At 36.8% G+C, this 19,801-nt stretch overlaps 1 protein-coding gene across 6 annotated transcripts in view; it reads right to left on the bottom strand.

Moving 5' to 3' along the window:
- Positions 1–19,801, bottom strand: part of ANKRD28 (ankyrin repeat domain 28) — a 129,050-nt gene that overhangs the window by 36,090 nt on the left and 73,159 nt on the right. For all 6 annotated transcript variants that reach the window (XR_006166191.1, XR_006166192.1, XM_042801697.1 and 3 more), the window contains exons 4-8: positions 14,525–14,595; positions 11,428–11,628; positions 10,596–10,683; positions 5,676–5,818; positions 4,297–4,509 (exon numbers count right to left, since the gene is read on the bottom strand). Coding sequence is in view for 4 of the 6 variants with exons in the window: in XM_042801697.1 (XP_042657631.1) it covers positions 4,297–4,509; positions 5,676–5,818; positions 10,596–10,683; positions 11,428–11,628; positions 14,525–14,595 (716 nt within the window). In the remaining 2 variants the exon portion in view is untranslated. The remainder of the gene's footprint in view (positions 1–4,296; positions 4,510–5,675; positions 5,819–10,595; positions 10,684–11,427; positions 11,629–14,524; positions 14,596–19,801) is intronic.

The raw sequence follows: 19,801 nt of genomic DNA, 5'->3' as shown, positions 1-19,801 counted from the left end.
ACATTTACTCTGCTCAGATTTTCTTAAAAATGCACTTAATGTAGATCTCTGAGACAATGGATTTGATTATCCACAGTGCCTTTCTCCAATATAGCAGTCTCAGGTTTCTTTGCAACACAGGAATAACATAGCACACAACTGTCTATCAACATATAAACACAGGCCAAGTATAAAATTAAACGAAAGTGATAATTTCCATGTTGATGCTGAACTACTAGAGATAGGATTGCATTCATAATTCCCTTCTTAGACATTGTCACTATAGGGAAGGATATACAGAATCACATGCAGTAACCATTGCCTCTTTAAGCAATGAACAGCAGGGCTCTATTTATTGAGCAAAGTACTGTTTCCTGAGATGCCAGGAAGCAAGGAAGTATTTTCAAAACTTCCGCTTCAATTTCCTTTTTTCTTTGCCTTTAAGATCTTCTACCTAAATACTAAGTTAACCACAGCTGTCTGATTCTGTGAGATCAGGTAGGATCAGAGCACATGATAGAATAGCTAGGGGCTAGTGATAAGTTTTGTTGTCTTCACTGAAACTCAATTAAGTGTGGTAATAGGAGAGATATCATCCAAATCTCCTCTATCACTAGAGAAAATATATCCCCAAAATACTTAAGGTCATATGAAATTTCTAAGAACAGTAATTGCTATTAAACAGAAAAAATTAACACACAGAATAAGGTGTTCTCTCAAGTGATTACTCAGATATTAACTGTACTCAGACTACTGAGCTTTACTGAGGGTCAGGGGAAATGTGGGTCTATCATGTTCCAGCATTTGTCCAAGTGAAATCTGCCCCTAGCAATAATTCTTATGTTCTACTATCACCAATGGAAGTTAGATACTTTTTCTATTTAGGTCACTGAACTTTCAAGCAGCAAGGGGGCCCATAAAACAATTAATACTATTCCATTAAGTACTCATTTCGACATGTCCTTCCATGCACAGAAATCCTGAATAGTGAGGAGATTGTGCTGCAGTAATAAACAATACTTAACAGGATTCATTCACTGTTCTACAGTACTATATGGACACCAACAAGTATAAAATGATGTCCTCTGCCTACAGAGGTGATGAAAAGTATGTAATATATTTCTACCATTCCGTTATCTTCTCCTACATATTCCCTTCTTGAGATGAGGCCAGCATCCACAGATATTCACGACCACTTACCCTCCATGTGCCATCAAGAATAAGAGTGTTTCCCTTCTGCTCTCCTGACTTGGACACCCACAGCAGTACGTGCTCTAATAGCACCATCTAGTCTGTACCTAGATTACCATCCATACCCACCGTTACCTCTAAAACCCCACAAACAGTTGCCCATGGAAAGGAACTATTGAATCAGATCACACATGCAATATACTTATGATGAAAAATAAATCTTTAATTGTAAGAACTACTTTGAACTTCAGCCTCAATATCTGGAAACTGAACAGGCTTGGTTTCAATAAAAACTTAGTAAGAATGCCCTAAAAGGATCCCATTTTAACTCTAAAAATGATTCTCAGCTACACAATGTATTTTAATTCAATTTCCCTTTGCTATTTTTTAAGGATTGTTCTCCTGATTAAATACAAGATTACTATCCTTACAGGACTTTTCAGGGAAGCTGAAGTTGACTTGGAATGGATTTTATTTTGCCTCAGTTCTTGCACTTTTCAACAGTGCAAGTAGTAAGTTTTCATATACAAAATAAGGCTGTTCACACCTTCAGGTGCAAATTCACAGGCCAAATTCAGTCATATTGGTATAAATCCACCTAAATGCTATTAACAGAATTACAATGGAAACACATGTTGGTAGGGAAACGGGGTAAATGCTGTTTTCAAGCTATAATTGCTTAAAATGCATATAGAACCCTACTTGCTTAATTTTGCACTGAACAGTTTTGATACTAAAACAACACATTTTAATTACAGCCAACCTATAGCTAAAGCTAGTAATCCTTTCCTCTGTAAAGACATTTTCTTCTGAAGCAGGATAATTTCAGTAGCCAAAACTTTAATAAGCTCTTAGTCTTCAGCTGAAATTCTCAACTCTCTGATGTTTCAGGTTGCATTTCCCAGCCTCATCACTATCATATTTCAGAAAAAATAATTGTCATCTCAGAGTAAGCTTAAGAGAAAACCTGGGTTTAACCATACTAAATCTTCTAAGAATTTTTTTTTTTTTTAAGCTACAGAAGCCAACAAATCTATACTTTGGATCCCATAACTTAAAATTGAATGGGAAGAAAGGAAACAATACATCTCTCTGTTGTTAAAGCACCTTTTTTCATCTCCAAACAAAAGTCCACCCACATTATAAACAACAAAGAATTAAGGAACTTTGCCAGTCACTTTGAAGATACTAGCCACTCTTTGCACAATTTCTAAGGTTATTTATTGCTATAAGTCACTAATTGTAGTGAGTACCTAAGGGTATACCATATGTAAAACAAAGATTCTTATTTCAAGTTCAAATATAAAAATTATTGTAACGTTTAACATTGTTTAATTATCCTAACAGAACACTGGAATTTTAAAATTTTAATTCCTTGCCTACAATTGAGGTGTATTTGAAAACAAATAGCCAAAAAACCCCAACCACCATTACCTGCTGAACATCCTTCTGAAATGATGTCCTCCCCACTTCTTTCTTCTACATCAAAAATTTGCACAAATTCACGAACCCTTGCAACCCAGCATATAGGAAAACAGTAATTCTTTGCTCGGTAATAGTTTTGTTTCTCTTTTGTTCTTATTTGTGTCACATACATATACATAATCATTAGTATATTTAACATCGTGGGATTATTTTCATGACAGAACGTACGTCACTGGGAAATGGTGTTTCAAGAATGTAGGACAGAAGTCAGCCCTGTAAGGCTAAACCTTATAGTCATATCCAGTCTGGGACATTAAGCAGAGCAGAAAGCTAGCAACAAAAATAAATGGACCATGACCTGTGTATTTTAGGACAAGTTGGCAATAAACCCTGTAGCACAGCTCCTTACTTCTCCAGGGCACTTTGGTGATGAATTTTTCCACAACTGATTTTATGTATATTTAAACGTGAGCAATGACACACATCTAAGATTTTTCCACAGCGAATAGCTTAAGTTACTCCAGATTTTCAGTGGGCTACGGATTTTGTACTAATAACAGATATAAAACTGTATTGTAGAATTAGCTAGCTGAAAATCAGTGTGAATATCTTACATGAAGTGAGCCACAAACCCCATGATTTTTAACAGAAATGTTAGCTATTCTAATATTCACCTCTTATCCAGATTGTGCTGAAATTCAGGCATAAGTCTATTAAACAGATTTATTTATTTTAAGAAACAGAAGAATAGGTAATTCTCATCCTACCACACGTGGGCAACAGTACGGGCAATTAGATATTTTGTAAGAGGAACACTTGGACTCTTCATTCCACATACCCATTTCCCACTTCCCCCAGTCTGAAACCTGCCAATACACCAATTATTGCCACTGAATATTTCCGAACACATATTTTCATTACTGGAGTAAAAATCAACTTAATGCAGAACAGGAGGTCTCACATCTCTTTCACATGCCAAGACCTTACCCTACACACTTGAGAAGATAAGAAAAGATATAGGTTATAGCTTGCTTTTATGCTTGTGTGGATTAGAAAACCTACCTACAGTAAGACTGGATTCTAAGGAATATTCTGCAAAGACTTGTGACCAAGTAGAGATGTAAAACGTATACTAGCCCTGCTGACAAAATTTTGCTGGAGTCATTAAAAAAAAATCTACTTACCTTTGTATTTTTAATACACCCTTCACAACTCTCCCTTATTAATTAGATTTTAGGGTATTACATTATCAGGTCTTCCACTGCTCTACCAATTAGTCTGTCCATACATATTTCTTTGAAATATCCTTGATTTCATTAATGCTGCTTATTTATAAGAAAGTCATGTTGTTATTTTGCATGTTTCCATATGATTTATTCACACTCATATGGACAGACTAGAAAAGAAAAATGATGAGGAATTCTGACACTGAAATATAATCAAGATTGACCAGAGAGTACTGTCATCTTTCTTCTTTATCCTTTTGGGCTATTTACTATATTCCATTGAGGTTTTCAGATTCAGATCAAGTTCCTTGAAGCAACATACTGGCTCATTTTTTCTATAGTACTTTACACAGAAATTTTCCATCAATCAGTGGGAACTTCTAAATGTTATCGTAACAATGATATTGACAAGTTATCTCTAATAAAAGACGTACTGCATCTTTAAGAGTGAAGAGATGGCTTTGGATTCACCTACCTTCATATTTACATCGGCTCCGTTACAGACCAAAAGCTCTAAACACAATGCTCCGTGTGTTGACGCAGCAGCAAAGTGCAGAGGTGTAAAACCCTTCTCATTCATTTGATTTACATTAGCACCGCAGTCTATGAGTTCATTCACTACAACATCTTGCCCGTTGTAGCAAGCTACGTGAAGAGCAGTATTTCCATAGGCATTTGGTTCATTCATCTATCCGATAAAAAAAAAAAAAAAAAGATTAGTTAGTAGCCAAAAACCTGTCTTACTGCAGCGTTTAATTATGACAAAGCAAAATCCTATGTCATGAGACAACTTCTTCATTATGTTTCGGGACTCTCCAAAACCAGAACTTAAAAGCAAGTTCTGAAAGTAGTACTTTGATCCAGAAGTGTGTACCGCGGAAGAGCACGACTGCTTTACAAGTGAGCCAACCTCCTCCTATTGTCTCCACGCCGGCTTCCCGTACGCAGCAGCATGCAACGTGACGGAACACACTTATGGGAAAAAAGTCAACAGTGGCAATTTGCACAGACACCACAGACTAAGCGCAGCACGGACTTCTATCATTTTTCAACAGCATCTGTGGGTTTCCGGCAAAAACAGAGGCCAAAGGGACTTTTTTCTTTTCCTGGGGTGGGGGGAGTGGGGGTGGCTGGCGGTGGGGGGTGTGCGCACGCACGCGCATGGGTGTGTGTGTGTGTGCACAGAAGTAGAATTAGTTGTGGTGAACAACATGATACTGAATTCTGATCTACTTCTCCAGACAGAACTTTGGCAGCATTCTCCAGCCTTCTAAGGCTGAAATGTGATTCCCAATGTGGATTTCTTACACAGTTTCACAGTTTGTTGTTAACACGCTTTCTACATGCAGGTCCTGTACAGCCTTTTAATTTATTTTGCACTTCAATATTAATATGGCCTTCCTTACTGTAGTACTGAAGTTTCTCAAAATTTTTAGTATTTCTCAAAGCTTACAGGGTGTAAGAAAGTCAGTAACACCTGTATTTTACAAATAACTAAAGCAAAAGAGTTTAATTTCCTGCAGTTCAAAAAGGATGGTGTGGCAAAGCTAGGAACGGAATTCCTACTTCCTGTGTTCCAGCCCAACGAACTAAGAGTAAAAAATACCAAATTAACAAAAAACCTACTAAATACAAATTTATTTCCAATTAATTGTTCAAAATTTGCAAGGCTCTTTAGTTACTTGGGGGAATCAGTTTTTTTAACAAAAAAAAAAAAGCAGGCAAATGAAGATCTTTGGAAATACTATTTTTGCTACATCACAGCCTGCTCCTAAATAAACAGTGTGCTACAATACCAACAAGAGCATTTCAAACAAAAGGAAGTATGTATCACTTTGTTTTATTTCTACTTACATCAACTCCCAGATCTAGAAGATATTTGACTACACTGATCATCCCACTAGATGCTGCAGCATGTAAGGGTGTATATGATTTCTTGTCTTTGCATGTCACTTCAGCTCCGTGGGCCACGAGTAATTTCACAACTTCAATATGACCTAAAAAAATAAAAACCAAAAGAATGAAACTGCATTTTATATTAACCAGCATGAGTTTACAAACTTAATAATTGTACAGTTGTTATAATGTGAACAAGACATTATTCATTTGGACATAATCCGGCAAATGAAGGACTGTTCTTGTATTCCACTTGTATTGCGTATCTAACTACAACATAAAATACTGATCTCCAGAAGACTAATAATCACAGTATTTATACTGCCAAAATAATCTCGTATGTCAAAAAAAATCATCTTGTCTTCTGCTTACAAAGAAGGATTTTTGGGGAAGAGTTGAAAACTAGGGAGGTGAAATAACTTCGTAATAATTAAACATTTACTGCAAAATTAGTCTTCCACCTTCACCTCAACTGCAAATGTACCTAGTGAGGTTTTTAAGGCCTTCAGTAGAAACTCTGAAAAAACTACACAAATGTGAAAACCAGAAAATATTATATTTTTAAATAAAAATATATCCTCCCCCCATCCAACTTCTTTTACTTGCACAGCCTTTAAAACACTGACCCAAATCATACAGGATTTAGCAAAGCAGTATCTTCCAAATTGCCTTGGGCCTCTGAGTAACCGTAGCCTTTTCGGAGCATCAATTATCCTCCTAAGTCACCGGGAGGAGCGTAAGAGCTGAGCGGTATTGTGGGGAAAGGATGACCTGGGGGAAGCTCCAGGGAAGCAGGTGGAAAAGGGACGGAGAGAGGGGAGCCCCCCCGAAGCAGCAGGCAGTCGCTCCCACTGCCAGCTTTGTGGCTGGGGCCGCTGCCCCAGCCAAGGGCAGCCAGCTCTCCCCGTCCCCGTGCCCGCATGCTCCCCCCCCTCCACCCCGAGCTGTGACACTGCACGCTGAGAGACAGGCTATGAAAATGGGGTAATCAAAAAAACCTGTCATTCTAGCTCAGTTGTTAACCCGTGGATAATTATGACGAAGTCTGCGGAATAAAGGAGTGCCCTTGAGTTAAACAGACGATACGTTTAGTGCTTTACCTTTGTAACTGACCAACAGACAGATGCGAGATTCTTTGTTTTACCTTTCAAGTGGTAGCCTTACCTCGGTTAAAAGGTGGTGAAGGGCATACTGACTACTTATATATGCTTATCCAGTCAGACATGTAAGTAAAAAGTATCATAGACAGTCTTCAGCTTCATAAAAGGTGAGGGTCTTTGCTTTTTTCAGTGACTAAGAGAATTTGAAAAAGTTTGAATAGGAAGTGTCTATCCAAAGGAATACAAAGCTATTTTGATAGATATTCAGTCACCGCGATACCTATTTTATGCTGCATGCCCACCAACATACAAAACAACATTTCACCCAGCTATACCAATCAGAAACAGAGTTTACCAGCGCAAAGTGAAGTGCTGAAACACTCCACTTCTGAAACACTTCAGTATTGTAGGAAAGAAGAGAAAGAGAAACGTAAACATGAGACTCATCTTCTGACCTAAACGTAACAGGGACAAGAATGAAAACAAGCCCTATAGGATAGACATAAGTACAGAATGTATTGAAAGCAGTGAGAGGAAGAGAGACACTGAACAGAACAGTGGCAGAAAAACTTCAAAAGAGAAGAAAAAAACCCTGACCTGCATTGAAAACGCAAGCAGCAATCAGTGGAAGACACTCAAACAGAAGAGCAAGGTAGTTGAAGTGGGAAGCGCTGAGGAGACACCCCGATACACTAATGAGGGCGACGCTAGCACACGAGAATGAAAGTCCATTTTAGTCGCAGCGCTGCAGCTGGACAGCAATGGAGCCGGGTGAAAAGCAGGAAGGAAGGGAAACAATGGGTATAACCCTAAGAAGTTATTTATAGCGGAGTGTCAAAAAGCATAACTTCTTTTTTATTCTATGGTCAGGTTTATATGGTGGCAAAGGTTTAAGGCTTTCTTCAAACAATTGGAGCTGTGTAAAATGGCTCTAAATTGTGAGAGAAAATGTCATCGTTTTTTTTTTCCTTGTTTGAAGACTTTCAAAGGCTGTTTATTGTCTACAACGATATTTAGGCTGATCAACATCAGATAGATTACATTTTTCCCACCTAAACACTGTTCACGAACAGTTTCCTGTTAACAGTCTATGAAATAGCACTGACTAAAACTAGATTAAGTGTAGTTTTATCTGAAAAATTTTATCTGAAGACTTTTCTCTTATCTAGGGGAGCACAAGCCAGAAAACTTCTATGTCCTCTCACTGATGCTCGTCAGATCTCTGCCATCTCATGCACAAGTTTCATTCCACAAAATTTTGCAAATAATCACCTTCAGTAAGGTGGTTGAACAGACTATCACAGACATTGCTTTGCATATATAAGTAGATTATAAAATACTAACACAAAATATCACAAAGAACATTGCTCAGTAATGAAGACTGTTCTTTAACTTCTCAGATTCAAGTACTAGTATCAGTACTCGAAGTGTGGTATCATACAGCTTCAAATCACAACTCAGAGTATTAACACTGAAATGATCACTTCATAATTCACCGGCACATTCAAGTCTTCTCCTCTGAATGCATCTCAACAGGGTCCTGTCGTTCCTTTTAGCATTTCACATCCTTATTTAACATTGCTATCAGATTATTTCAGACCTGTACCGTCAGGGACACAAAACGAATGTGAAATTGGCCTGGAACACAGAGTTACGCAAAGAGAAGTTAACAATTCTACTTCTGTGTGAATCCAGGTGTTTGTGAGAAGAACACTTTTACAACCACCGAGATCTTATGAACAAACTCAATTTTGTAAATGTGTGGTTTTGCATTTGTAAAGACCAGAATTCTCAGTCCTTGGACCAAAGCACTTACTATACAACAAACAATTCATTATCAAACCCCAAAACTCAGCGTAAGGTTTTTGCCGACTGTATTCCATAGAATTACAGAATGGTTTGAGGTTGGAAGGGACCTTAAAGCTCACCTAGTCCCACCCCCCTGCCCCGGGCAGGGCCCCCTTCCCCCAGCCCAGGGGGCTCCCAGCCCCGTCCAACCTGGCCTTGAACCCTTCCAGGGAGGGGGCACCCACAGCTGCTCTGGGCACCCGGGGCCAGCGCCTCACCCCCCGCACAGGGAAGAATTTCTGCCTTAGATCTAACCTAAATCTGTCCTCTTTCAGTTTAAAACCATTACCCCTTTTATTTAAAGAGGTACTGCCCCACATGATATTGCTCTTTCATTCTGCTCAGTATGTAAGGTTAAAACTCTATTTTTACTTTTAAGTCACTTATTCTATTTGCTCTTCCCTGTGAAAAACTGAGAAACGTTGCTTAGATAAATGTAACAACTCCAAAGCAGTTGCATAAGATACTCAATGCCACAGAATCACAGATGAGAAATACATTTAATTATCAACCTTAAGTCTGTTTTTAAGAGCCACCCCCCATGCATACACACTGCACAGTATTATGCCTATGTATAAGTAATTCTCTCATTCATAATAATGAACATGAATGCCAGAATGCATATTGAAGGCCATTTTGTCTAAGATCAGACCTCCAAGGCAGAGTTATCCTCGACTTAGAGACGTCAACTTAATAAGTCCACATAATTTCCTAGCTTATGTGTGTTTATTTTTTGGCTTGATATCAGACACTGTAAAATTAGTTTGTTTTACTCAGGGAAGGGGCAGTATAGAAATTGCTATCCTTGTACATTAACTTAAACGTTTGTCAAAAATACACAGTGCTCCTTTATAAATCCTATATATAAAGGTTTTCACCAAAACAGTCATTCCAAGTAGGATCTTCCTCTTATAGCTGGAACAAAAAAGTTCACATCTTTATATCACCTCTGGCCAAAAAGCTGCCATAAATAGGATCATTTTTCCTTCCTGACTGTTTTTCTCTAAGTTTTGTAAGATGGTATCTTAGGCATACAGGTACGCATTTTCTGGAGAATTAAAAATTCTGGAAAATGCAAATCATCAAACATAACAGGAAAAAAAAATTACATATAATGAATTCTTATTTCCCCATCTCAGCCTCAAAGAAGTTCCCAAGCATGCAGATTCATACAATACTGATGCTACTGCTTTTATTCTTCTCCGTTGGCTGGATAAAATTATGAAGCAATAAGATAAAATACTGAAGTCTTTGTCAGTGTCAGCCTAGAACTCTTCATCTGCATTTTCTAGGATTTACCTTCCAATTGTTTATATTGCTCATATTTTAAATAAGGCTTGAGATACAAAGCTCTATTATTTGTTATAGCTATGTTGAAGAAAACAATTCCTACCACTTAATAAAATGAAAGTCTGATAAAAGGCAATGAAGCACATTACTCTGATAGTACTGCCAGTGTATTGATCAATATCATGACAAAAATAATTATCCACTCCTGTAATAAGGATCACAAGGCAAGAATCTGGAGATTTAAAGATGAGATATTCTTCTTTTAAAATACAATCCCCAAGGTTGGTGTAAAGATCCTCTGTTTCAGGTACTCCTTGTATTAATTGCTTACGTTGTACTTAGCATTTCTGCAGAAGTTTTCACCTATGATGAGACTCCTGATAACTAAGGAGCATAGCTCCTTTTTAAAGAACAAAATCACTTACCTTATGTTTCTTTTTCCAACAAATTGATATTTCTTACCACAAATACACATTTACAAGGCAATTTGTAGTATACTATTAACGGTTTTCTGGCAGACACACAAGTAACCTCAAGACTTACAATGAAAATATTTTTCCTAGAAATATATAAAAACACTAAACATAAGGTGATTTTTTTTTTACTAGCACAATTCTAATCAACTGCAATATGTACATACCCATATACGCTGCCCAATGTATAGCTCGTCTGTCTTTCTTGTCAAATGCATTAATGTTGGCGCCTCTAGACAACAGTAAGCTAACCATCTAAGAAAAACAGAAAGAAAAGAAATCCTTTATTCATCATGGAAAACTCTGCTTAAAATTAGACAAAGAAACTCATAGGAGAAAACAAAAATATATGTGTTTTCAAAGGACTTAAATATGTTGGTTTTTGAATATTCCATAAGCGTGAGAAAACTGGCTGCCCACCTTGGCAGCAATAGCAAAGTGACTGTAAGAATACAAAACTTGGTGTCAACAAAAACATTTCCCACTTAAATATGGCAAAGCTGTAGAATCTTTGAAATCTTCAGGCTATTACTAAGGGATTCAGTAAAGGTAATCACTAAAAACAGGCCTACTGCAAATTTGTCTCCAATTACCTAGACACAATTTCTCGGGGTCATTTTTCAGGGCTTGAAAACTACTGAGTTAAAGCTTATTATGTGTATTTTCTCCACATCTCAGTGACAACACATTCCATATGCTCCTTATCTACTGAACAGAAAAACATCTTCTTTTTTCCATTTTCAATTTATCTATTACTAGTTTAACTTCACTTAACTCAGGCAAATTTGCTTCTGTCTTAATATGAATGCTGTAATAACCTTCCAACTAAATGATGTAATGTGTATTTTCCACAACCATTCTGTACACAGATGCATACAAAAGACAAATTCAAATGCCAAACAGGGGCTGGGGTTTTTTGAGGGGATGGGGGAAACTAAACATCAGATATGTGAGGGACAGAACAATGAGTGGGAAACAAGCTAAAACAGTAACTCTTACCTCCACGTGTCCACTGAAGGCTGCATGATGCAATGCGGTTCTGCCTGCTCGATCAGACACATTTACGTTGCTTAGGAGAGGCACCAAAGCTTCAGCACATTTCACAGCTTTGTTTGCAGCTGCTATATGTAGGGGTGTCTGCCAGTTTTTATCACGAGCATTGACATCTGCTGAATGCTTTAACAACACCTGAACAGCATCCTGAAAACATTTACAAAAAAAAAAAAAAAAAATCAAAGCCACTTAGTAAAGATATGAAATGCCAGCCTTAAATCCAAGGACAGTGTCATGGAATAAAACTATTTACAATTTGATCTTTTGTAAACATCACTTTATTCTTTGGGATTCATGCTCTACCATAAATCCAGATTTGGGGATGTTCTCAAGAACATGAGCAATATACTCCCTACAGGATTAAACTGAGTCAACTGTTTCCAGGTCTTTTATCCAGTTCCTTAAACTGGCTGGCAAATTGTTTTGTCATCACAACTAATTTCCAAAGCTCAGTAAACCTCCTTGGGATTTCTCCCATTGCTAAGGATTACTGAAGTACTACAAACTTATAGTGCATTTTCATCATTTTGCCAAGCAAAATATTTGAACTGCCAAAGTCTAGAAATGGCAAAGAAAAGAACAGCTTATTAAATGTATGTTTAGAGAACCACAGATAAAACAGAATGTGGTCACGAAAACTTTCAACATATACTGTTGCAAAACTCCTGAAAACCGTTTTAAAATGTTGCACTGAATTCCATCTCACAGAAAGATTATTCATTTCCTTTTGTTATAAGCACAAGCTGCGAAAATTTGACAAATAAGACTAATTCTTACAGCAAGATAAACAAATCCCATTAAAATACGTGCACACAATTGGAATGCGTTAAAACAAAAAAATCTGTTGGCAATTATCAACATGATGATGAATACTGCATTCTCCATCAACTCTGTGACCTTCCCACAATTCATTAATTGCTATCAGTGACTTCCAACTCAAACACTGAGCACACAATAAATGGTTGGCACTTTGAATTTAAAACATGTTACCAGAAGTAGTTACTGGAAATTTCGAATTACACCGTGGTACAATAGTCAGGTATTATTCTCAGCCATGAGCAGAATGTTAAGTAACATGTAATTCTATTTGTTACAATAAATTGTATTAAAAATGTTCAAATTTATTCTACTGTCAATAAAAAAGAAAATAGGAACAAACATAGAAGTGGAAATACTGCATCACATGCTTGTAATTTAAAAGAGAAATGGAATAGCTCTTTTATTCTCTAAGAAACTTAAGCAGCTTTAGTAGTTTGAAAATCTATTAAATACCTTGAACTTTCCTCTTTTTTGAACAAAATATTAAGAAAAACCCTAATTGGAACAAGGAAATTTTAGAACAGTTATTATCCCTTTTGTAGAAGGAAGCACCGTCGTACTAGTATAAAAATAACGTATCTTATACACATATGCATTAAAGAATTTCAAGAATTAGTGAATATGCTTAGTTTTTTGTATTTTTTGTTTTCAAAGTACACCAGGTACACAAATATAAAGGCCTGGAGCGTGACCATCTTGACATGAAGTTGCTTGAACTTGAGCAGTTGACAGCTAAATCCATGATTCCAGCTGTTTTGCATGTTTCAGTGCACTTGTTTAATTGTAGCTGTTCTTGCTTCAAGAGTAAGTCCAGATGTTTTACTGAAATTTTTATCAAGAGTTTTTTCATGACAGCATTTTTCATCTAATGCCTAAAACCCATATATGTCTGTCAGCTGGAAAACAGTGCCTACATGCATCAACCACATATGTGGGCTCCTGTGACTTACTGTGTTTATAAATAGAAAATTCTGACAACTGCCTATCATTGCCTTTTGGGTAAATAGTCTGATTGGTTTACATGTGTTGCCTTTGGTTAGTATTTTGTTTAAAATATTCCACATTTAAAAAAAAATACGACCATGGTGACATTTCTTGGTTATGATTTAGGTCTAGTTTGTCTGCAGCACTCCTCTCTGCAAGTGTTACTGATATAAGGAGCTTTTATTGTCCCTCAGCTGTGAATAATGTAGCATTTGGTGCTTTAGTCAGCTCCCAAAGGAGCAGTCTAAAAATACCTCAAGAACAACAAATAGCACTTGGGAATAAGGCACCCTCAAAGATTCATTTTAAAGCACTGTTTTGAATAACACAATCTCCACATAACTTAGCTACTAATGGTAGTAACAAAATATTGCAAATTTATCCAGGGAATTCAAAAGCAAAAACTGAAACAAGGCGTGTTTAGACAGTTCATGGATCAAATACTTAATGATTGTCAAAAACAAAATATTCAGTTCCATCTTCTAAAACAAAAATTTACACAGAATCTTTAATAAAACCTTTGGTTTTTGAGACCTGATGAAACGAGCATCAATTTGACTCAGGATCTCAGAGGAGACAGTTTTGCATAAGCTCTTCCACATAACAAGCTCAGTGTTTCTCTGTTTTGATCTTCTGCAGGCATTTAAAATTTTTATTATGACATCAACAATAGAGGAACATTAACAAATTCATTTCTTACATTACTATATTCTCACAACTGTGTAACTGATAGACTTCAAAAAACTTCCTATTTATTTAAGTGATTTTCAATACTATCATTACTCATGAATAGCTTTTTGTAAAAAAAGATGTTTGCAGGCCTTATGGAACCATTTATTTCTTCCATGCCTGAACAGACAAGCATGTAAAAAAATGAAGAAACGCAACGATTACGCTGTGAAAGCTGTACTAAATCTTAATTCACCTCTACTACTCTGGTCACCTCAAGAGAAGTAAACTGGACTTGAGAACACTGCATGCAGAATCCTCTGCCAGGGGAATGGCAGAGAGGAAAGCTGAGGACTGGAAGTTTATAGTTTTCCGCTTCTTCCTATTCAGGCGTATGATATACAAATAGACATAGCCTCAACAAGTTAAACAAACTGTTGCAAAAATGTTCTGCAATTGCAAACATTTGGAGTAGTTTCACTTTGTAAAAATCAAACAAAGAACAGAAAGGAATTTGCAATGTCTTATTTTAACACAAAGCAATCAAAAAATAAACCAAAAAACCACATACCTCACTACAAGATGCCACAGCTCTGTGTAAAGGAGTCAACCATTTGCTGTCTTTGGCATTAACTCTAGCTCCTGTAACAAAAAATAATAACAACAGAAATTTAGAATATATTTACGGAAAGTCTTAAATATTTTCAAGTACAGAGATAGAACTATTAGAAGATACTTATTCTAGGCTCATTAATACAGCATGATGCCAAAAATGGAAATAAGTCTTTTTTCCAGCTGAAGTCCATCCTTTGAGGAAATTCTTTTAACACTGTACCCATAATACTCCTCTATCAAAGTGTACTCGTCTCCTCAGAACTACGTAATCCTCTATGTTATTTTGCACTTCCAAAGGCACATAGAAGACTGTTGGGTAAGAAAGATGAAGTCTTTGCCTTCATTCAACAAGAAAAACCTCATACTTTCTCACTATAGTTGAAATTCTCCATTAAAATAGAGAAAGCAGCTACATTTACTCCATATCTTTAGCCATCTTTATTTGAAAACTGCTGAGACTTTACAGAGATGTGATAGCTTGGATAAAATGTAACATTTCTGAAAAAATAGTTTGGAAACACTGTTGGAAGGAGTTCACAGAGCAATATAGGGTATATCACACCGTAACATTAATGTTACATGGTCAGAGCTTATTCTCAGGCTAAGTATAATAATGTTATGTCAGAACCAATTTTAATTTTCTCTATGCAAATAATAGAAAAGGATGGAGAGCCAGTAAGACAAAATGTCAAACAGGCTGCTGGTCAGAATACTCAGCTGAGAGACAGGATATTTTGATCCAAGTCTCCCAGATCTGCACCAGTAAAGAAGTCTCTCCCAGTCCACCTGAACAACCTGACCAAGAAACTTAGCTGTGGTTGTATATACTACGCAAACCAAAGATTGGAAGACAGTTCTCTGAGTCAATCAGTTTCTAGTCGATCCATCCCTTTCTGGCTGAAGAACACAACATGGAAGCTGATGCTGGATCCAACCTCCCACAGTGACTCTAGGTCTTCCAAGTGCCAGACAGAGCCTGAGGTCTAATTGCTGGCTACAATTTCAGGGATTTCCCTCTTTCCTTATCCAAATTTCAGAAGCTTCAGATGTCAATCTATTTTCCAAGTTCAAAAGTTTTTGAAAAATAAGTTTGAAGGAATAGGAAGAAAAACTTCTGTTAGACTGTGGGGGTTAAGAGACTTAATCTTACCATAAATATCTGCTTTTGTCAACCATCATAAGCACCTAGTGTACTGCACCATTTCCTGTACCATAACATATGCAAAAAAATAATTTGAGGATTCTAAAAGTCACCAAAATATCCTAGGATTTTTGGTAATAGACAACGGACAAAAAGACAATAACCTGAATGATCAGTAAGTGAGAATGCAATCAATATACTTCAAACATATCTGTAATTCTTGAATTCTTGTCTTCCAGGCTATTATTAGCCACACCTTATTTTTAGCCAACAAGACAAAAATAAGAGCCAAACTGGTACTCCAAGATCCACCTGACTTCACGTCTACAGCTAACAACCAAGGAACAAAGACTTTTAAAGCCTAAATGATTTATATTTCTAATTTTAGGATACAAATCTCTCCTAAGTGTTTTAAAGGAGTTAAGGGAGTTACTAGGTCACTAATTGTCATCCTGATTTTCCTCAGCATTTGTAAACTCTGAGGTTGGGTCAGATCCACTCAGGAGAAGAGCCATGTCCAGCAGAAGGCGAGGGATGCATGTTTCCAACCCAAGGAAGTGGCAGTTACCTAAGTTCTAGTGAAAACATGCTTAGAGTCCAAGCTGTTATTGTGGGTTCAGCTAAGTCGTTCACTGATATTTCTGATACTTTAACACACAGACTAAAAATCACATGAGAAGAAAGCAGGAATAACTATAAAAAGATAATTTACAAAAGGTTTTCCCAGTGGTAAGTTAATCAAGATCGCTAGGACTAAAGGAAAAGCATGTCTGAAAGTGTTTGTTGTTTCTAGTAAGAAAGAAAATCAGCATTAGCTGAAGAAACGCCTAAGGAAATTTGAAGCGGTATCTAAAAGTAACATGTCCTCTCAAAAGAACAATATCAACACAATAATATCTGCCCTCTACTCTGTAAGTGATCTTCTACCCAAAAAAGCAAGAAAGCCTAGGTCTAGTACATTTCATAGGTAAATTAGAATAAGTTAACTTTTCAAATACACAAAAAATTTGTAGATTCTCTGACAAAGAAAAAAACAAAGTTGACTTTTGACAAAAGATCTAAATCTGTGATGGACTTACTTAAGTAAGAATCTCTAAGCTTGCTTCCCCCCCCCCAACAAACAACTGTTAAAGGAGTTCCAGAATTGTTAGATTGAAAGAAAAAGTTTTTAAGTAATCCTCGGAATAAGCGTATTACCAAAAAACCACGTATGTACTATTAATGTGTGAATTGGGAGATCTATAGCTATAGACATGTTAAACTAAATAATATTTAAATTAGCATAGACCTCCCCAAGACAACACATTGCCAAGAACGATTTACATTTCATAAAACAGCCTCTCCAAACAGCCTTGTATTTGAGGACATAATCCCCTCTAGGCTGTTCTTTACTCCCTAGCACATGATTTGGAGAAAATACCACCTTTTCCCCCACCCCCCCTCAGATGCTCTCCATGTGACATAAAGCTCCCTCAAAACTATCATACTCCTAACCGTGCAACAGTGAGGAGTTTTATAGCCTTCATCTGCCGGGGTAAAGCTCTACTCCAGATCATTGCAAATAAATGTTACAAAATATGTTACACATTTATTGAGTATCTTTTGCTTAAAGATGATTTGCTTCACAGTTTGCTTAAAGACAGTTTGAACACATGCATGTATATAATTCACTGTGCAACACTGCTGATGCAATATTATCTCTGTAAAGCTCAACCTGCTGACGTGTTAACCAGGGCATTTCTCACATTTCAAATGTCAGTTATGCAGCAGTCTGCTCTTTCAAAGTACAGTGCAGCCTACCTCAATCCCCAATTTGCAAACAAAAAAACCCACCAAACAAACAAAACAAAAAAAACCCACCATACTGGATCTTCCAGATTTCAGGGGGCTGGTCTTAACATTAATCAAAACTGCTCAAATATTTCATTTATTTAATGTAAAATTTCATGTATTTCCATTATTTTAATGCCAGAGAGCTTGCAGGAAAAGGATCTGGGTGCTTGCCAGTGATATCAAATACAATACTGCAACACAAATACCCATCATCTTTGCTTGAACTTAAGAACTGATTATGTAAATGGCACTCCCCTAAAACTGCACCTTCCAAACAAACCAACTTATTCACTTTGGTACGCTAAGCTGAAATATTAAACAAGATCTTCTCTTTCATCACCAACTTGGCTAGTACAGCCTAGTAAGTTCACACATCTAGGCAAATATGAAAGCAGGATTTTTGTTCTGCAAAAAAGGGGGTGGGGGAAGGAGAAAAGCATTACACATTTTTCTTCCCTCCTCCTTGAATCTGACATTCCAATTTGCAAAGTTGCATTCTCAAGACTGACAATCAGAAAGACACGTTTAATAAATGTAGTACAGAAGCTACTAAAAAACTCAGTGATGCTTACTTTTAGCAAATTTATGTTTCAAGTGAAACGTTTTCCAACTCAAGACATGCACCAATTTACAGAACGATCCCAGAAACTTTCATTATATCAGTCCATGTCTGGCAGTTGCACATTTAAATGTGCTATTAGCCACCAACACCCGGATGTATGTTTCTGCAATCCAGTCGCGACTTCCTTGGTGTCAATATCCTTACATTTGCACAAGAGCTAGCATCTCTACCATCTCTTGAAGAGACAGGCAATGAATGACTGAGCAGGAAATGCTGCAAGGAACAGCCACATACCTCCTCCTTCAACCATGAAGTGCCATATAACTATATACAGCCGTGTCTCAGCACATCACCTCTGTGTTCCTCTTGTAAGAACTTCTGCTGTGACTCTCTTCCCAAGCTACTCCGCACCAGAACTCTTCCTATTTGTAAATGTCCTCGGGAGGCTACATTACTTATGCATCACTAGTTGGAAATAAGATTCAGAAAAAAAATACAACAGAACCGACAGGACATTTTCATCTTCACTCACAATACTGTCTTAAGTACTGAATCGCCCTCCACTGTTCTGCTTCTAATCTGTATTTTTAGACTGTCAAAGACGGTATTTTCCTTTGTTACTGTACAAGACGTGCTAGCAACTGAATAATATCATGATGTAAGCAAATAAAGCAAAAGTGTTTTCATACACATATGCAATACAGACACCTGATGTTCAATATTTAAAGCTTTGAAATCTTTATTTAGGAGTAATAGATGTAAAAAAGATCTTTAGATTGCATTAAAAAAAAGCTAACTAACTTTGTCTTAACAACTAGTATACTGAAGTAATTTTAGGAGTGATCTTTGCAGAAATTAGGAAGACCCCAGATATAAATCACTGAGAATAACCAGCTATCCTACTGTAATTAGATTCTATATAATTATTTTCCTAAGTGCTAGTATTATCTTCACAAAGTTTTCTATTTTAAATGATCCACTTTTTATATAGAGAAGATGACCATGGAAGTATTTAAATTGGCAAGCAAAAATTCTCAGACTACACTGGGGAATGAACAGATGGAGAAGAAAACTTTTCCTTAGATAGAAAAATATGTGAACATTCAGGAGGAGATGAAGTTTGTAAAGTACATGAAGATTTGAGATATGAATTGGAGCAATCGGTAATAGACATCTAGGGTAATTTCCTATTGAAAACTTGGATACTTGGAAAATTAACGCTGCAAAAATAATGATTCAGATGCTATTGAGAGAAACCTTCTTCCTATTTATAAGCTAAACGCATAGTAGAGGATCTATAGAATAGTGAAAAAAATCTGAGATGGGCAGAACTGAAATATCTTTTGACCAGCCACAATGATGTTTCAACAGCTTATTTTTATTGTTTAAAAAACAAAGCAACCAACACACCCCATCCCCCAACCTCAGAAGACACATGGAGATACACTGGCCACAAAAGGGAGGAAAGGAAACCCACAAATAAGTCAAAGCCATCCTCCAGAACTTTGCTGCCTTGTCAATATAAGAAGCCAATTTCTTTTCAGAACGTCACAGTTTCTGTTGCATCTCAGCCACCACCTGTCCTTGAGCTTCAGAGAGCAACATGAGGTTTTTGGACTCCTTGAGCTACTGAATGCTTCTACCTTTTCATAAGCCAGCTTCATTTTCTCTCTCAAAGAGCATCAGAGCTACTTTCT

Source organism: Tyto alba, unplaced genomic scaffold, assembly GCF_018691265.1.
Source record: "Tyto alba isolate M040663 unplaced genomic scaffold, T.alba_DEE_v4.0 Super-Scaffold_38, whole genome shotgun sequence".
In the NCBI taxonomy this organism is placed as follows: domain Eukaryota; kingdom Metazoa; phylum Chordata; class Aves; order Strigiformes; family Tytonidae; genus Tyto; species Tyto alba.
The sequence above is the reverse complement of the archived record's forward strand: the minus strand, read 5'-3'. Positions and strand labels throughout refer to the sequence as shown.